This window comes from Aplidium turbinatum, chromosome 5 (assembly GCF_918807975.1).
Source record: "Aplidium turbinatum chromosome 5, kaAplTurb1.1, whole genome shotgun sequence".
Classification (NCBI taxonomy): domain Eukaryota; kingdom Metazoa; phylum Chordata; class Ascidiacea; order Aplousobranchia; family Polyclinidae; genus Aplidium; species Aplidium turbinatum.
This window is the reverse complement of record NC_137476.1, coordinates 24,082,122-24,100,233: the sequence shown is the minus strand read 5'-3', so window position 1 is coordinate 24,100,233 and position 18,112 is coordinate 24,082,122. Positions and strand designations below refer to the sequence as shown.

The window sequence follows — 18,112 nt, the reverse complement described above, 5'->3', positions numbered from 1 at the left end:
GAAGTTTCCCAGAACGAAGGGTAGCCTAGCATACGATTAAAAGATGCAGTAGGCCTACTCAAAAGCTGCTTAAAATGATGTTCGTCAATAGGGATGGGCAATTCAGAATAATTCACTATTCCAGAATTATTCCGAAATACTAAACCGAATCCTATTAACTTCCAGGCTCCAGCAACACAAAAAGTAAAAAATTTCAGACACAAAAGCTACACAATCAAAGTAAATGTTTGTTGCAATGCAACACATTGAGGCATTCTAAATGACTGCCAGCCAAACCGGAGCAGTGTTGCCAGATGATGGAAGCCGCTTGGCAACAAAAAGTAACTAAAATTTCACCAGTTATTTAAAACACCCTAAATAAAGCAATTTCGCTTAACTACAAATAGTGTTTAAGACATAAGACACTGCCATCGTCCATATGCAAACCTCTTGCAAAACGTTTTCTATAGGAGCAGGGTTTATTTGCTAAAAATTTTAAAAAAATTGAAAAAACTTTGTTTGAAAAAAATTGAGTGGTGAAAATTTCACCAGATTTCACCAAAAAGTTATCTGGTTCCAAGGTCAAAAAGCTTGGCAATAAAGACCTCTAAATTTCACCAGAATTTTTTAATTTGATATTCTATTTTCACATCTGGCAACACTGAACGGGAGAGCAGCTTAGTTGCCGTCAAGCCCGCAGTGAAAAAGCATCGTTCGGAAGATGCTGATGTGGCAGGTATGCTGAGGTGTTTCAGAGCCAACTCCTTTAGCAGGGGCATCTGCTCAATGTTGTTACGCCAGTCAAACTGTCGCAGGGTTGTCAGACAGCTTTTGAGAAAAAGAGCCAAACAATGTCGAAAAAAGGGCCAAGCTGGGTAAAAAGGAGCCAAATTGTTCAATAATGTTAATAACGTTGCTAATAAAACATAATAACGTTAACAACGTCAATAACGTTACAACATTACAACAACACAGTCTACATTCTACAAGCACAATTCCAAATCTTCATCTTCTACAGTGTTTCCACTCGAATCTTTGGCATTGGCATAAACATTGTCAGCTAAACACTGTCTAAAAAATCGTAATAACACTTTTCAGTCTCAATTTCCGAATGACATTTATTTAAATAGCTAGTTTGATAGTATGTGCCATTGTGCCAACTGCTTCCAAAAAGAGCCAAATATTGAAAAGAAAGGGCCAAGGGGCCAAATAATTTTTTGTGGCGCCAACTACCTCTAAAAAGGGCCAATCTGGCAAGCCTGCGGAGTCGCATATGCACGTGGATTGAAAAAAAGCATTGCACGATTGTGCATGTGCACAAAGCGTGAAGAAAATTGCGCGCTTAGTTTCTTTGATTGCTCATGCTAGCGAGTGACGTACTGACGTAGGGTTGCATGCGCCGTGCGCGCACAACGTGTGCAAAATGTTTTTGAAAGTGCGGAATTACGGATGGTGTCAGTGCAAAGAAAAAAGTGAGTAAACCACTTTTTTTTCAGTTTACTGTCTCAAGCTGACAGCTTGCACAAGACTTATGCATATCTTTAAAACCGAATCTTATTAGCCTACCCGGTTTTATTACCATTTTGGATTCGGATAGTTTAGGATCCGAATCCTTCTGGATTCGGTATTCTGAATTGCCCATCCCTATTTGGCAATCGGTTGTGATATTTGGATTTAATTCCAACCATTTTACAAAAAAAGCGCTTCACACATGTGAGCTATGTTGAATAGAGGCATTTTTCAATGTAGCCTATTTGGCTATCACTGAAAATTGAATGAGGCTGTTCACCGGGCATTATTTAAATTAAATAACATGAGATGTTCTAGGCTACTGGTGCAAATTAAGCTAGAAGTTGAATTTTTATTTTGCATGTTGAGTTGATTTCAGCAATATGGTCCTGTGTTTTGCCATGCTAGACAAGTAGTCACTACCTGGTCTAGCCCCCTGAAGAAGTCAGTCGTGTCTGATTGACGAAACGTCGGAATAAAAGCAGATTGTCACTGTAGCCTATACATCTTGTGATAGTTTAGTTTAAATTTGCACCAGTAGAACATCTCATATTATTTATTGGCTATCACGTTAGGATACTTTTTCTCTGGGACTGGAGTTTCCTATAGCAGGCTTTTGACGCAAGGCAGGTTACAGAGATTGGCAAATTAAAGTTTTTCGATTGTTGAAGTGTTGTTGCTGGAAAATTATTTCATCCACTAGGCATCGCTGAATGGAGAGCAGTCCTTGAAATGCGTTGCTTAAGCGCACACCTCCAGAGCCGAACCAGCGCCGCTTGAGCTTGAGTTGGGCGGGTAGCCTAACCACTGAGCAAACGGGACAGACAAACTGCTGGCTTGGCCACAACTATCATAAAATATCATTAGGCTACAGGCGAGCAATCAAAATATGGCACAGAATTGTCTATCTTGCAGGGACGTCGGTTACAGCATACAGATATTAGACTTCTAATCAGCCCTGCTTCTAATGTAACATAAACAAGGGTGTGGCGGAACTCGTTGCTGAGAAAACATCAGCAGAAGTGGCCCGATGCGACACAAAACAGGAAGCTCTGAGTTGTCGTCATCTGTTCTTTCACAAAGTAAAACTAAGTGCATTCAGCTTTAGTGACCAGTCTGTTGTTTAGAAATTTCAATAAGTCCGCATCATCTCGTATAAGCGTATAGCTGAAAATCTAGTGTGAAAACTATTCGTTACTTAAGTTTTATTTTTGACTTACCATCGTTTTTGAAAATATTTTCCAAAGTTATGGTTATGTCAGTTTAAGCTACAATATTTTTATGCTGATTTGAGGTAGCCTGACCAATATCTTTTGTGTCAATAGGTATCTCAGTTTGACTGCTTAAACAGGGATATGGAACATAGCTTAACCATAGGCCATGCCATTGCATTTTTTATGATGATTCCACATTTCTACAGATTGAAGTCAGTAGCAGGGCCTCTGAAAGAAATTTTCACTAGGGGTACGAAGAGTCATTCCGGGCCCCCCTCTCACTCCGGGCCCCTTTGTCTTCGGCAAAAATTGTGATGTTTGCTTAGGCGTATTGCACAGTACCACACAACATTTTACTGCAGAACTGGACATCTGTGCGCAATAATAGTATCAGGCTGCAATAAAACTATTATTTTGTGTTGTGCATATCATGTGATCTGACCCTCGCCAATTTCTGTATCCTGCATTGAATTCGTGTGTCAGTTGTTGATGGTGCTGTACTGCTGTTGAGAGGTGTCGCTTATTGTACATCTTTAATGTAAAATTTTTAAATTCATTTTTATATTTCTCTTAAATGTAGCTTATAGGCTAATTATTTCTGAAGAGGACACTACCGGTATGTGATGTCGAAAACGTTGGATTTAGTAGTTTTTTCATGTTTTTTTTGTGAGTGTAATGTTAAATCTGTTAACGTTACTGAGTGTTATATGTATCTGGTACAAGTTAAGCTCTCTACCAAGGCTCAAACATAACATCTTGTTAAAACATAATCAAGTTAATCATCTGACCAATCCTAACCTTTCTTCATTAACTTTTGCATTCACCACATGCCCAGCACAAGCAGAGGTGAACGAAAAAAGTCACTTGTTTGACTCCGGTTCCGGTCCTACTTCGAAAGTATTTTCCGGCTCCTGCTCTAACTCCAAAATTCATTTTGAAGTGAAATAAGCGCGAAACTACCTTTGTCAAATAGTTTAAAAAAAAAAAACCGGGCTTTTTGCCTGGGTTTTTCTCAAACCTGCTTTTGCTACACTATGCTCCTCCTCCCCCCCCCCCCCCCCCCCCAGGACAGGAGAATAACTAACTTTTATGATTTAATTTAGGGTGCTTTTAACAGAACATTTTTGCACGTAAAGTATTAAATTACCACTTTGGGCCCCTAATTTGCTCGCAAAGCACTCGATTACCTTTCTGGGCCCTTTTGCTAGTTACGGGCTCCCAGGACTAAAGAATAACAACTTTTATGCTTGAAATCAATCGTTTTGGATGGTTTTAACCAAACATTTTTGCGCGTAAACTATAAAACCATAATTTCGGGCCTCCCAATAAACACAGGCCTGGGCTCTCAAGGGTACGCCGTACCTTTTGTGCCCCCCTCTCATAGGCCCTGGTCTGTAGACCTGCTTTTATCCATCTACTAAGTGTAGAAGAATAGAAAGCCCGGTCTTTAAAGTGCATTGCTTAAGCGCACGCCTAGAGAGTTGAACCTTGGTTGCTTAATCTTGCTACTTCGTCATTCCTATAAAAGAAACAACGAAGTGGAAGTTTAGTAAATTCGATTTAACGGAAAAAAACTTGAAAGAAAAACGCGGTGCTTGGTATGTGATTGAAATAATATCAGGCAAGACAAAAATGGAATTAGCAATTAAAACTTTTGCGAAAAACCTCTTATTATTCCAACGTTTCTTGACGTTGGCCTTAAAGAGATAAATTTACGCTACCGGATAGTAGCCTACTGATATTAGGCATCACTGCGTTATCAATTAAACTGAGCGATAATCTTGTTGCGTTATTTAACTCTGATTCTTGCTACCTTATTCATTTCGTCAGTAGCCTATGTTTTTGTGTTGTTCGATTTGTTGCTGAACAGGTTGTGTTTACCTGTTTCAGCCCCTTGATAAAGTCAGTCGCGCTGATTGACGAAACGTCGGTAATAAAAGCTAGGTATCATCCTTAACATCAGGAGGTAACCTTGTAGCTTATAGTCACCAGAAGAACGCAAGTCACTTTCTATTAAATGCCTGGTGAACAGTTTCACTCTGTTTTTATAAAGCGTTCTTGAGGTTATTTTTATGAATTTTTCTATTATAATAACTTAGTAGGCCACCCCTTGATTTTTGACTTGTCCTTAATTTTTCCTTTTCCTCCATGTATATTTGAGCCGAAGATGTATTTCTTCCACTCTACGTTTTCATGTTGAAATCGTTAGATTGATTAAATCCAAAGCTTCCTAAAGTGTGTGAGGCAAAAGGATCGCAAATCAGTGATCGAGGGAGGCGATTGGGGCGATCTCCCCCTAAGACACGGAAAAGTAACTTTATTTACCATATATTTGCATGGTCGGATTAATGTCGACGTACACATCGTTGAGTTTGGTTGACATCGCCCTGTCCCCTGTCTAAAGCTAGTTGCTGGATCCGCCCTTATCACGAGAGTCTCGCGAACGTTTGCTGATTTGAATGTCATTACTATAGCGCAAAGCTGCAGAGTCAAGTTAGTTTAGAAGGAAGCATTAGCTTTTGTGTTACAACTACAATGGACCATCAATTAACTGCATATATCGCCTGATCATCAGGCTGCTTCCAACTGATGTCAAGACTACAAGTGCACAAAAGTAGACACACTTTTTACATAACAGTAAAAGAAGAGTAGGCTAAATGGTTTTTAATGCTGTGCATTAATTAAATTAAAGCTACAGTATCTAGCTTTAACCATATTTTATTGTAGGCTACTGTACTATATAGTTTGTTTAGCGCAACAGCTTTGATCAAGAAATCAATGAAAAGCAATTTGTCAAAAACGTTTAGGCCTATGTAGGCTATAGTAGGCTAAGTCATTGTGCAGCGGTAGATTCCAAAATTCTTTGGTGTGCCCTAGTTCAAAAAAGTTTGACAACCACTAGTCTAGTCAAGCCTGAGCACTTTATTCACCGGATTTTATTTATGTATTTTGTTACAGAAACTTTAAAATTTTGTGATTGAATTAACCTTTACTGTAACATGGCTGAAGAACTTCATCGAATTGAATATAGAATACTATTGCCTTTATCTTTGGATGAATACCGAATTGGTCATCTGTGGACAATCTTAGACTGGAGTAAACAAAATACAGGAGGCTCAGAGGGTGTGGAGATTGTAATTAATGAGCAGAGAGAAAATAATGGAACATGTTCGCAATACACACATAAGATTATTCATCTTCAATCGAAAGTACCACGTGTGCTTAGACAGTTGGCACCAACAGGTTCACTAACCATACTTGAAAAATCTTTCAATGCTTTCCCTACATGCAGCACTTCATTCTCTAACTCTTATATGAAGGACCAGTTTGTTCTGAAAGTAGATACTGTCTGCTTAAATGATTTCGGAGAATCTGATAACGTCCATGGCCTTTCTTCAGCAAGTTGGGAAAATACTCAAAAGATTGTTATTGACATTGCAAAAGATCCAGTTAATCCTCTGGATTACAGTCCAAAAATGGATCCAACAAAAGTTGATTCTTTGAAGACTGGTCAGAAAAAGTTGAGCCAGAACTGGGTCCAAGATCTCAAACGAGAAAGTAATGAAAATCCAGATACAGCATATATGTGCGTTTACAAATTATGCTCTTACAAGTTCAATTGGTTTGGTATTCAGGATCAGATTGAGGCTCGCATTGGAAAAGAATGTCGTCGTTTTTTACTACAAATTCATCGGCAGTTATTTTGCAACATTGATCAATGGCACGGTCTGACGATCGATCAAATTCGAGAGCTGGAAAAGGAGACCAAAGAAGAACTGAATATAATGAGAGCATCCGGAGAAGTTAGGGGCATGGACATTAAATAGAAATAAGTTGCTCATGCAAGGAAGTTTAATGCTGGTACAGTCTTATTTAAGTATGTAGGTATAGGTCTAAATCGTGTCAAGTCTTTTATGGCTTCATTTTACGTTGGCTGCCGTAACCTAATTTGGGCCGACTTGTTTTTTGTCTTCCTCAATACATTAATCAGAAACTATTTTAACCACCTTTTGTGTAGGCTTAGGTAGGTTACATTAGTCTCGTTTCATAAATTTGTGTTGGGTCATTATGAATCGATTTCAACTTGGGATTAACCAAAATGCAATTTTTTTTGTTTAAAAACTTATTGGCAATTACGAAGAGCTAAACATATCGCCACTTGTTGATTTATACGTATCAGTGTGTATCTTATATGTGATCCCGCCTGTTATAGGCCTTTCATAGACCAATCCAACAAATGTTTACTGGGATGCTGCAATTAAAACCCGGAAGTTTCGAACTCAACCCATTTCATCTGTGTGTTTACTTTCCTGGCAGCAGCAATACAACCTGAGTGTAAAATGTTATTTTCTTGGAGAAAAACTTATTCCGTAAACTGTCTGAAAATGTTTTGGTCGTATCACTCCATATTAGGCCTAAGCCTTTATTAAACCTATTACGTACATACCGCATTTATAAGATTGGTTATTGATTTTCAATTGGCCACTGCCGATTGATGGCTATTGGGGAGTACTTTGTCACACATTTCAGTGATCGCTTATCACATTATTGTACATGGCATTTGAAAGCCACGCCCCAAATTTGAGGCGTTTTTGACGGTTTTAAAAAAGCTGCTACAAAAGCTCGATAACCAATTACAGCTTAAATCATGCAAAGCCGTATTTACTGCTTTCGAAATCCCTGATGGGGGCGCACATCCGTCTAGGGGCCCACGCATATTTAGTTCGTGCAGCGTTTTGCGGCTTGTAATGTCACATGCTACATTTAATATGTAATTTGTTGTTTTTGCTCGCTCAACAACATTTTATTCATCTATCCAACGACCTTGGACATGCATAATTTTGTACGTGGATTAAGAGAGTAAAAATCTTTTGTGTCCCACAAAAAACTAACAAAATAATGCAATATTCCGAAATAAACACTGCTCACTCAAACAGCTTCATTAATTGCTACGGAAAGCAAAGTCAATGCCATGCATTTTTCTGATGAAGCAGCTGTTTCGGTGTCAATGTTGACAGAATTGAGAATATGACGACGTCCTGCTTGAGATTACGACATCAGCAAGACTGCAGATTTTAACATTAGAATATCAATCAGTTTACTCTTTCCAACAAAACAGATTTCAGCCAAACCCGTCTCGACCAGCACCGTCCGGCTACTATACAGCAACAAACAACACATTATCGATAGTGTGTATTTTGTTCAATTCATTCCACAAACGCTTCTACAGTACAAAAATAAAGTATATTTGTATCAAAAATATAGTTATTAATTGTTGAAAAACACGCAACAAGAGAAGTTGCGATGACACATCAAATCTGCTTCACAGCAAATCAGGGCACGCTATGAGGCTATGAGAATTTCAACGTTGGAACTTTCCAAATACGGAAAAATGACATATTCTGCATGGGAAGACAAGACCAAAGGTATCTTCCACATTTTCTGTACTGTTTTCATACTAAGGTATGTTACGCAGAAGCTTGAAACTTAAACTGAAACTGAATTTAAAATTCGAGGTAATTCAATCCTTGGTAAACTCTTGTTTTGAATGTAGCCTAACCTAAATGAAAAAGATATGAAAGGGTTCCGAGGGTAACCTTACTCCACAGCATGCCCTGTTGTGATTACGCTTATGCGTTTCAATCTTCAAGCGATGCAGTTTATACACAAATTAAAAATATTAAACACGTAACTCACAGAACCGATATGGAAAACTACGCAAATATACAACTGACAGAAAGCTACGCACAATTACCATTCAATTAAAATGAAGGAATATGTCAAAAAAAGCTGTTTGGCATAACTTGAGCTTGGTATTTCTTCGTGAACCAAGATCAGCATCAGTGGCTACGCGTTATGCAATGGTTGTGAAGGCAGGTTACATGCAGATGTTTACGTTACTCGACCAGTAATTGAAACAGTCTTGTTTAAGACTCAGAAACTGTTTTTCTTATTTGAGCGGAAGCTATAAGTTATATGATTTCACAACGATATAGCAAAAGATCTTAAATGTCTGAAAAAAATTTTTGGTAAAGTTGTGACATTGTGTTAATAATGCAGAAAAAAAAGCACCTGCCTAGGATAGGCCTACTCAAAACAAAAAACAAGTATGAAAGCGAAGGCGATAAAATAAAGGGATCCCGGTTTACATGCGTCACCAACAGCGACTAACGCTAAAAATAAACAAACAATACCGTCCACGACAAAGCTGAAAGCTATACGGTGTCAAAAAATACGGTACGGTACCAATGTTTCAACGAGGGTTAACCTACTAAACAACATATTCTACATTACAAAAAGTTTCACATAAATTTCGTTTGAATAAAACATTGTTGAAAAACTATCAAGCAAAAGAGGAAACAATGAATATGTCAATTATTTCATCAGAGCCTGAACAGAAAGCGTCGAGTTGCACCATACACTAATAGCAAACCAACCGCTCGCAGATTCGTATCTACAATCAAGAAGTTTTTTTCTGCTTGATTTTTCTTAGAGACTGGGATTGTTGTTAACGCTACATTCATTAGTAGAGTCGCCCAGATGCTCTGCCTAAGACTGGGTACGAGCTAGGGTTAGAAAAACAGAGTCTGAAACATAAATGTATCTTTTTCGATGGACATCACAACATAAAAAAGCTCAACAAACATCTATTGAGTGTTCTTACTGCAAACCAAATCGATTCTTATAAAGTGAGAAAATTCTATGAACACAAAAAATTGGTGTAATGAACACAACGAACAAGTTGCCGAAACAAATTGCAAAGCTTGACGGCAAGAACCATTGAAAAAAAGAGTTTTCGTTGAGTATTTGGTAGTGCACAGCTACTAGTCTTTTATGAATTTGTGCTTGATAAATGGACAATGAGCTTTTTATACTGAGAGATTGCCATGATGTTCAACAAATCAAAAGGACTACTAGCATAGGAAGAACTTTCAGTGTCCATGGCAGATTTACTTTTACAACAGAAAGCATAGTGCGATTTCAACTGGTCCAAGTGAGTGGATTTCAAGACTTCTCGTACTGCTTTTACCCTGCTCATTGCCAGTAAAGCTTCCAACATGCTTTGATACATCATGTCCACATGGCTGCTCTTTAATAGCAATTCCAGTAGAGTTAAATGTAAGCTATAGTTGATAAAAGCAAGCTGTATACGTTCATCCCAGTCAAATATGTGTTGTAAAACTTTGCAAGTGATGGTGATGGAATTAACATCATTAGAATGAAGTGATTCGTGAAAGTACGGAGCACAATTTGCCATGCTTTCAGCGAGGATAGGCTTTAACTGTAAACCGTCTTCAAAATCGAAAAAGTATGAAGATATATTTGTGTTTTTGACATGAGCATCGTTGGGTTTAGAAGCTAAACTACTGTCAGAATGCATAGATATTTCTGAATTGGACACACCACTTAGAATAAGAACAAGTCTTAACATTTCCTGGGTGACTTCTTTTACGCCACAGAGTAAACCATGTATGATAGGTGTAGGAGAGTCATATACTTGGCAGAACAAAATGTGTGCCACTATTTCAATGCTTCGGCAAAGCTGTGATCTGGCAATAAAATGAAGCATTTTAAGTAAATCAATCTGAGTCGACGCATGCGAGTTTCCCATCACGTTAGCAAAAAACGAAATGATGCTATTTGAAAACGAGGAAATAGAATCAATTTCACGTAGGCAACTTTGTAAGAACAAGCTAAGACACACTGGATAATGCAACAGCAACTCGTTCAAAAGCTTGATGGGAAAGCTTGGATTTACTAAAACATAAGTCACACAACTGTGCAAGACTAGTGGGAAGAGGTTCATTTCTGAAAACGTTCTTCCAATCTTTTTCAAGATTACTAAATTAGTATCACTACTCAAAAAAGGCAGACAAAAGCACTGCATCACACCAGAGACTAGATTCTCGATGACTTCCCTACTGGTGTCGGAAGTAGAAAAACTGTTCACGGAAGCAATGAACTCTTTAGACAACATAGCAGCCAGGCAGGTTGGCATAATGCTACCGGGTTCACAAAGAAGAGGAAGGTAAAGCATAGGTTCCCAAGCAAACACATGAACAATGATAGAAAAAAATGACAAGATGCCTTTAGGAGACATTAACATAGGATCATAAGCATTGGAATCAGGATATGCACCATGGATAGGACGGGCAGAGGGAATAGTTTCTGTATCAGCGCTGTCATGGATATCAGCTTTAATGGCATGCCCTAAGCGGTACCACAAAGCCATCCATGCACCACATTCAACCAACCATTCCACAACAGATTGGTCACTTTCAATAACCATTTGTGACACCATTCCAATTGCACCATCCAAAAGTCCATATTGCAGTGGAGGCAATGTGTCGACCTCTGTGAGGTTGGATATGGCAGCGCTGATAACAACAAAAAAGCTATCAACGGGAATTTCAAAAATGATCCCAAGAGAACTTAATTTAAATAGCAATGTAGCTGAAGCAAGTGTGAGAGTGGGGTGCTTTGATTTTAAAAATACGTCCACAATTGAGGTGGAATAATCTTGAAAAGTAGTTTTGCATTCCTGACCTAATACCACAACTACAGTCGTAAGAAGGTTTAAAACAATCTCCAAATATTGAATGTCATGGTCATCATCTGATCGGCTGTCTACAATGTTCATCAAAAGCTCGATGGTCGACTTATGACCTACGACTGTACACGATAAATCATCCAGTTGACAACAAGCGTATAGCACCTTAACTGCGTTCAAGGAAGTAGATGGAGAAATAATCATGTCAATAAGAGGTGTGAGGTCAGTTTGAAACAGAACTTTGGCAACACGTACAGTAACGGCCTGCTTGTAACTTTGAATTGGTAAAGCAATTACAGGCACGTAAGTTACTGCAGCAAGACATGACAGAATGAGAGCCTGCATTTCATCAGAAAAGCTTTGTTCTTCATGTGAATCTCTTTGTGAAACCACTTTGGAGGTAACTACATTCAAAATCTTGCTGTTGAGTAAAGTTGTGTACACATTCGATGCAACATCTGAATTCTGACCATGATCACAACTTTCACAAATAAATATGATACACAATAGAGCTTGTTCAAGAATTGGGCCATCAGAAAATGCAGAGACAGTAAGTAGTTCACTTAACATATGAAGAATGCGGATACATGATTCAGCATATTTCTTTTGAGAGTTGATGGTTTCTCCGCTTTTGACAACAACGTTTTTCACATTGAAATCACTCGCAGCATAAGCAGTAAGCATCGCGAGAATATCTTTAACTATCTGGGGAAACCAGGAACAGCTCATTACTGAGTCATTTTTGAGCAAATTGGACAAAAAGTTTACAAGGTCATCAGGAATTTTGCACTCCACACAAAACTCCCATAGAAAATCTGAATCACATTTGGTTGCTAATAAATTAGCTATGACTTTGACAACAGAACGAAACATTGAAGCACCTTTTAGCTTCAATAATAAGATATTTTCTTTGGCCAAATTAAGCTGTTCCGATATTCGTTTCTTAAACTCCTTGTCAGCTAAAAGAGTCATTGGTGTTGTGAGCTGCATATTGTTTGGGTCTGTTGCTTCTATGATCTCAACCCAATCATCATCAGAATCTGAATCAGTGCTATCTTGCTCAAGCGTACTAGATTTTGCATTGCTCACTGGTACTCGATCAGCATGGCTTTTATTAGCATTATTATTTTTGTTCTTTGACGCGCTTGCTGGCTTAACCATCAGTGCATTGTCTGGGTTACCACCGGCTTTTGATTTTGCCTGTTGGGCTTCATTAGCAGCTAGTTTCAACCTTGCTTTGCGCAAAATTTTAGACCCAACACCTTTAGAGGCAAGTTTTTGCGACATTTTTTCTTTGGCTATTTGAATTTCAGATGTTGGTTCATCTGTCAGAGGAATTGGAGGCATATTTTCTTTAGTGATATTTACCCTGTTTTTAACAAAAGGATGTTTCAGCAAAAATGGCCAAGTTAGACGCTTTTTAGGATCTTTAGTTAATAAGCCTTTTAGAAATGATCTAAAATTATCAGACATGGACTTTGGCCATTTGATTTCGTCTTTTATAATGAGACTTACAAGTTGAAAAATACTGTTTGTATAAAATGGTGGCTGTCCAGCAAAAAGTTCATATAATATACAACCAAGAGACCACAAGTCAGCAGTATGATCATAAGGACGCTCTTCAACTAATTCAGGCGACATGTACAAAGGAGTACCTTTAATAGATGTGAGAACTAATGTGTTTATACTCATTGCCCTGGCAAATCCAAAGTCACACAATTTGACAACACCACCTTTGCCAAGCAGCACATTCTGTGGCTTCATGTCCCTGTGCAAGATACGATGGGAATGAAGATAGTATAATGCAGATAAAAGTTGACATGCAATATCACGTATTTGTTCTTCAACCAATTTTCCATCGTCTTCAAGTATTTGAAACAATTCACCTTCAGCAAATTCCGTCACCACAACAACTTCATCTTCAGTTTCAAAATGATCCAAGAGCTCTATGATGTTGTCATGTTTAAGTCCAGACATTATGTCTATTTCTCTTCTTAAATTTCTTAAGTCCTTTTCTGCTTTTCCAGCTTTAGGTATGAACTTTAAAGCCACAACAAAACCAGTGTATTTTTTTCTGCCTTTATAAACTCTTCCAAAGGATCCTTCACCAATTAATTCAAGTACATGATATTTATCCATTGTTTTCTATAACAGCACAACTCTGTCAACAACTTGTTGAAAATTTGAAATAAATTAGATTGTAGAATAGCGTAATGCTTGTTATATATCATGAATCTCTACTAGCTGACACAGGAAAAACTGTAATTAAAATAGATTCACATAGCAGTGAGAATTGAGCACAGACTAGTTTCTTCTGTCAACAATGAAAAGAATTGAGCAATTGAGCATGTATGGTGCAGCATATCCACTTTTCAAATTTAAAAAACTTAAGGTCTTAAAATTTGAACAACCAATAATAAAATGAGGAAATTCTAAAACAAAAATGACTAGATAATAAGACTAAGTATGGTAATGTTTTATCAAAATGCCCAACGTAGGCCTGTTATTCCATCCACTAGAGATTGCAGAATGGATAAATTTCTGTATTTAGCTACTCAACTGCATTCGTTGGACATTTCTATACAAAATTACTTGGTTGGTGGTTATTCACAATCGGCCGCCCTAGTCAATGACGTTAGTATATGTTATGATGTTATCAAATGGACTCAACTAATATACCGGTACATTGGAATCCGCCTAACTCAACACTTGAAGGGGAATGCAAAACTATCAAGTTAAGTGAAATGCAGAGTTAAGCAAACTCATGAAGTTTCCACCCAAATAAGTCAAATTTTTTATTTGTAAGCAAGTACTATCTATGCAAGGCCAAGATAGAACAAGTCAGCAAAAAGATTTAGATGCAGTTATGAAAAGAACACACTGTAAAAAGCAAATCGTTGATCAAATTTTGTTTTTAAATACAAGGTGGTACAGCACTAAATAAAACTGTATTTTATGATATCCTATAGTGCAAAACCAAATGTGTAGAATATTGAAAAACAGCTGTTTGATTAAGAAAAAGCGCAAGAGACTCAGTTCACTGAAAAAAAAAATTCAGACTTGGTCAATCATTTTTGCAATGACAATCCGGCTTTTGAAATTATGGTATTTGTCAGATTTGCTTGAAAAACTGAACAAACCTAACTAATCCTTCTCAAGAGAAAACACCAATGTTTCTACATTGAAATCTAAAATTGAAGCTTTCATTAAAAAATTAAAAAGTTGCAACTGATTCATTTGAAATGTTCTCATTTACTGAAAAGTTTTTGGTCAACAATAATGTGAAGTCAATTGTTATTAAGCCTCTGGTTATCGACCATTTATCAAATCTGTTGAAACAGTTTCAGATGTACCGTATTTTCTTCTATAACTGGACAATACCAAATTTGATTAAATCCAAAACCTATTTGCAATGCAAGAACAAAGTAGAGTAGGCCTACCAAGCACCTCTCTCTTAAATCTGAGGAAGAACTTGCTGATCTGTCTTTTAACACGAAGTTGCAGCTTGAATTTTTTAGAAAAAAAAAAAAACTTTACAGTTTATTGGTATATTCACCATTACTTGAATCAGCGGTAAATGCACTCCTGCCATTTGTCTTTATGTATCTGTTCGAGTCAGTGCTTTCAACGTTGACGATAATCAAAACAAAATGCCATTCCAGCTTAAGCAACATTGAAACCGCTTTGAAACTAGCATTTAAACAAACATTGAACCACGGCTGGACTTTCTTTGTGGCAGAAAGCACACATCACAGCTGGGTTTTTTTTTCGGTCATTTATCGGTCATTGACCAATTTTTTAGCAAAATGTCCGAAAAAAAGATAGTCAATTCGGTCAAAATGTCCGAAAAAATATATAGTCAAATGACTATATATGACCAAAAATGACTTAATATGACCGAAATAAATAAAAAATGACTGAATTTTTTTGAGTCATTTCGAACAAATGACCGAAAAGTCTCAGCGAAAAAATAAACCCAGCATCACAGTCATCACATGTTTGGTTTTTTGTTTTGTTTCCAGTATGCTACCGGTACCTACCGGTATGTTATGTGTAGTTACCGTATGTGTAACATAGTAGGCTTCGAGTACCGGTAGCTTGTTTTTAATTTTTTTTCGAATTAGGTCTTTGAATAAATATCACAAATCTATGTATTTCGCACTGTTTATCATTATAACCATGAGGGGTCGCGGAAACTTTTAGAAGATTAAAAGGGGCCGTAAACAGAAAAGTACTGGTGGACGGCATATGCTGTCATAACGCTACTCCCACAAGAAGCTTCAAACAGTCAAAATTTATAATTAAGCTTGTGCAAGTTTAACTCAGTTAAAATACGTCTGTCTAGAACTAGCCTATTCTATTTTCACCCAAGCTAGGCCCGACCCATTACCGATAGCTAGTCCGCCCCGATAGCTCAGTTGGTTAGCGCGTGACTTCTAGAACGAAGAAGCTTCAAGATCCAGTGGCGCTGGTTCGACTCTCGGGGTGTGCGCTTGAGCAACACACGTTAAAGACTGCTCTCTATTCAGTGGCATCTAATGGACGGAATAATTCCCCGGCAACAAGACTTCAACAATTGGAAACTTCACTCTGTTAATCTCGGTGACTGGGCCTGCGTCAGTGATTCAAAGTCTCTACAAGTATGCAAAACTTCCAGGATTAAGCTCTTCAAGAAGCTTTCCCAGTCCGAAGATAAAGATTCAATCAATCATACGTACTTCTCTAATTTTCACAACTATCTTATTTTACTGCATCCTAATAACAGATGTTGACAGTTCATAAATACCATTGCAGGTCCAGCTATTTTCCTGTCCTAGACCACTCCAATCTATCAATTTAAGTTTGCTATAGTTTGGCCCTCACTTGCTTTCAAGCAACGTCATTAGGCTACTCATGGTAGATCTATTTTGCGTTGGGATTGAATTCGTAACAACAACAGAAAACTATGCAGATGAACAGAGTTGCCAACTCTAAAAATATTTCTCTTCTAAACTTTTCAAGACTTTCTGTCAAATGTTTAAATCCAAGTCATAAAAAAAATGTAAAGAATTTTTGACAGGGCAATCTCATGCGTTTATCCAGCATTGAATCATTGGTTTTAGTCTTAGTTGTATGCATTTTATGCAGAATATAGCATAAGTTCAAATCAAAACTCGGTGACCGGCTTGCGTCAGTCAGCCAGAGAGTTGATACCTGCTTTGAACTTTGTTTGGTAATTGCAGAAGAAAAAAGATATATGACAGGAGTGGGAATCGAACCCATGGTATTGAAATGTATTCCCCAGCCCTAACCCTCTAGGCCACGCTCGATCGTTCACTTAATTTACTTTCTATCAAAACTAGTTTGCGTTTTTTCTTTAATCTGATCGGTTGAACTATTCGGCTTGAACTTTTGACTAATTGATTGCTTCGAAGCTTCACTGGTTCTTACAATAGTTGTTATTTTAAAGTGCGGGCTACCAATCAATCAAAACTGCATTTGAATCTGTCTAATCTAATCAAGAAAGGAGGAAATACTATAAATGAAAACTTTGCAATATCTATCAATGGAACCCAAATCGATCGCACAGACAATGTAAAATACTTAGGTGTTGTCATTTGATGACAAAATGAAATGGACACATCACATAGAAAAACTGACAAAACAATTGCGAAAATCTATTGGTCTTATGTATAAGATTAAGCATTATGTAGATGAAAAAACACTGATGATGTTATAGCCTACTATGCTCTTATGTATACTCATCTCCAATATGGCATCACAAGCTGGGGCACAGCTGACTCTTCCAATCTTAAAATTCTGAACACCTTGCAAAACAATGCACTGAGATGTATAGCCAACTGTGACTACTACACAAAACTTTCCCCCAAATATAAGGAGTTTGATATACTCAAGATAGAGGATATTCATCGACTAGAACTAGGAAAATTTATGTTTAAAATCCACCATAATATATTACCAAATCATTTTGAAAACATGTTCACAAAATCTAAAGACATTCACAAGTATTCAACCAGAAGTGCTAAGAAAGAGTCTATATATATTCAGTAAATAAATTCCAATTCTGGGAAAAAATGCATTAAATATGCTGGAGCAACCTTGTGGAATAATATCCCAAAGCAAATCACAATGTTGTCGTTTTCTTCTTTCAAAAAGGAATTTAAAAAACAACTCATTTCAAATTACTAAAGCTGATTTTTGGCATTATTTACATTATTGGCATTAATAAACTGTCCTAGGCTACTAGTTACTGACCCATTTAAGTGTCATTTTGTGATTATATTGTTGCTTTAGGCTACTGTTGTTGATAACTTTTTTTTTTTTTTCCTTTTTTGTTGTTGTTGTTTTTCTTTGTGTTTGTTTGTTTTTTCTGTACTATTAATCCAATTATATATTGTATCCAGTAAAACATCCCTTGTGGGGGCACCTTGACTTAGATAACCGCATGGTTTTTTCGGTGCCTCCATGGTGTAGTTTCCATATAATAAAAAGCTATTTGTTATATCTCCTGATGTGTACTTTGAAAATGAATGTGGAGCTATGCCGAAAATAAACTTGATTGATTGATAACTCGACGTTTCGCTCAACTTTTTTTTGTAGCTAGCAGAATGCCAATGGCGGACGCTAAGCTTTCCAGCAACGTTAGAAGGGTCAATTGCCAATTTTTTTATACATCGCTACAAGATTGCTTTTACCAAAAACCAACTTCACTTCTTCTTCTTCTTCAATTGCCTTGCCTGAACCAGGCATCGACGGCTTCAGATGAATAATTAGACCAAATGTTCCTATTATATGTTGCATGGATAATTGTTTCTGTTTTGTCGTTAAATTGTTCCAGATGTGTTTGTCTTTGTCTGCC

At 37.3% G+C, this 18,112-nt stretch overlaps 1 protein-coding gene and 1 pseudogene across 1 annotated transcript; one reads left to right on the top strand and one right to left on the bottom strand.

The window, feature by feature from the left end:
* The first annotated feature begins 5,930 nt into the window (after positions 1 to 5,930).
* LOC145770771 (phosphatidylinositol transfer protein alpha isoform pseudogene) lies at positions 5,931 to 7,626 on the top strand (annotated as a pseudogene).
* Positions 7,627 to 7,889: 263 nt separating this feature from the next.
* Positions 7,890 to 13,392, bottom strand: LOC145770318 (serine/threonine-protein kinase 36-like). Its single transcript, XM_082581919.1, has one exon. The coding sequence runs from the start codon at positions 13,390 to 13,392 to the stop codon at positions 9,535 to 9,537; it is 3,858 nt and encodes a 1,285-aa protein (XP_082438045.1). The 3' UTR covers positions 7,890 to 9,534.
* Positions 13,393 to 18,112: the final 4,720 nt, after the last annotated feature.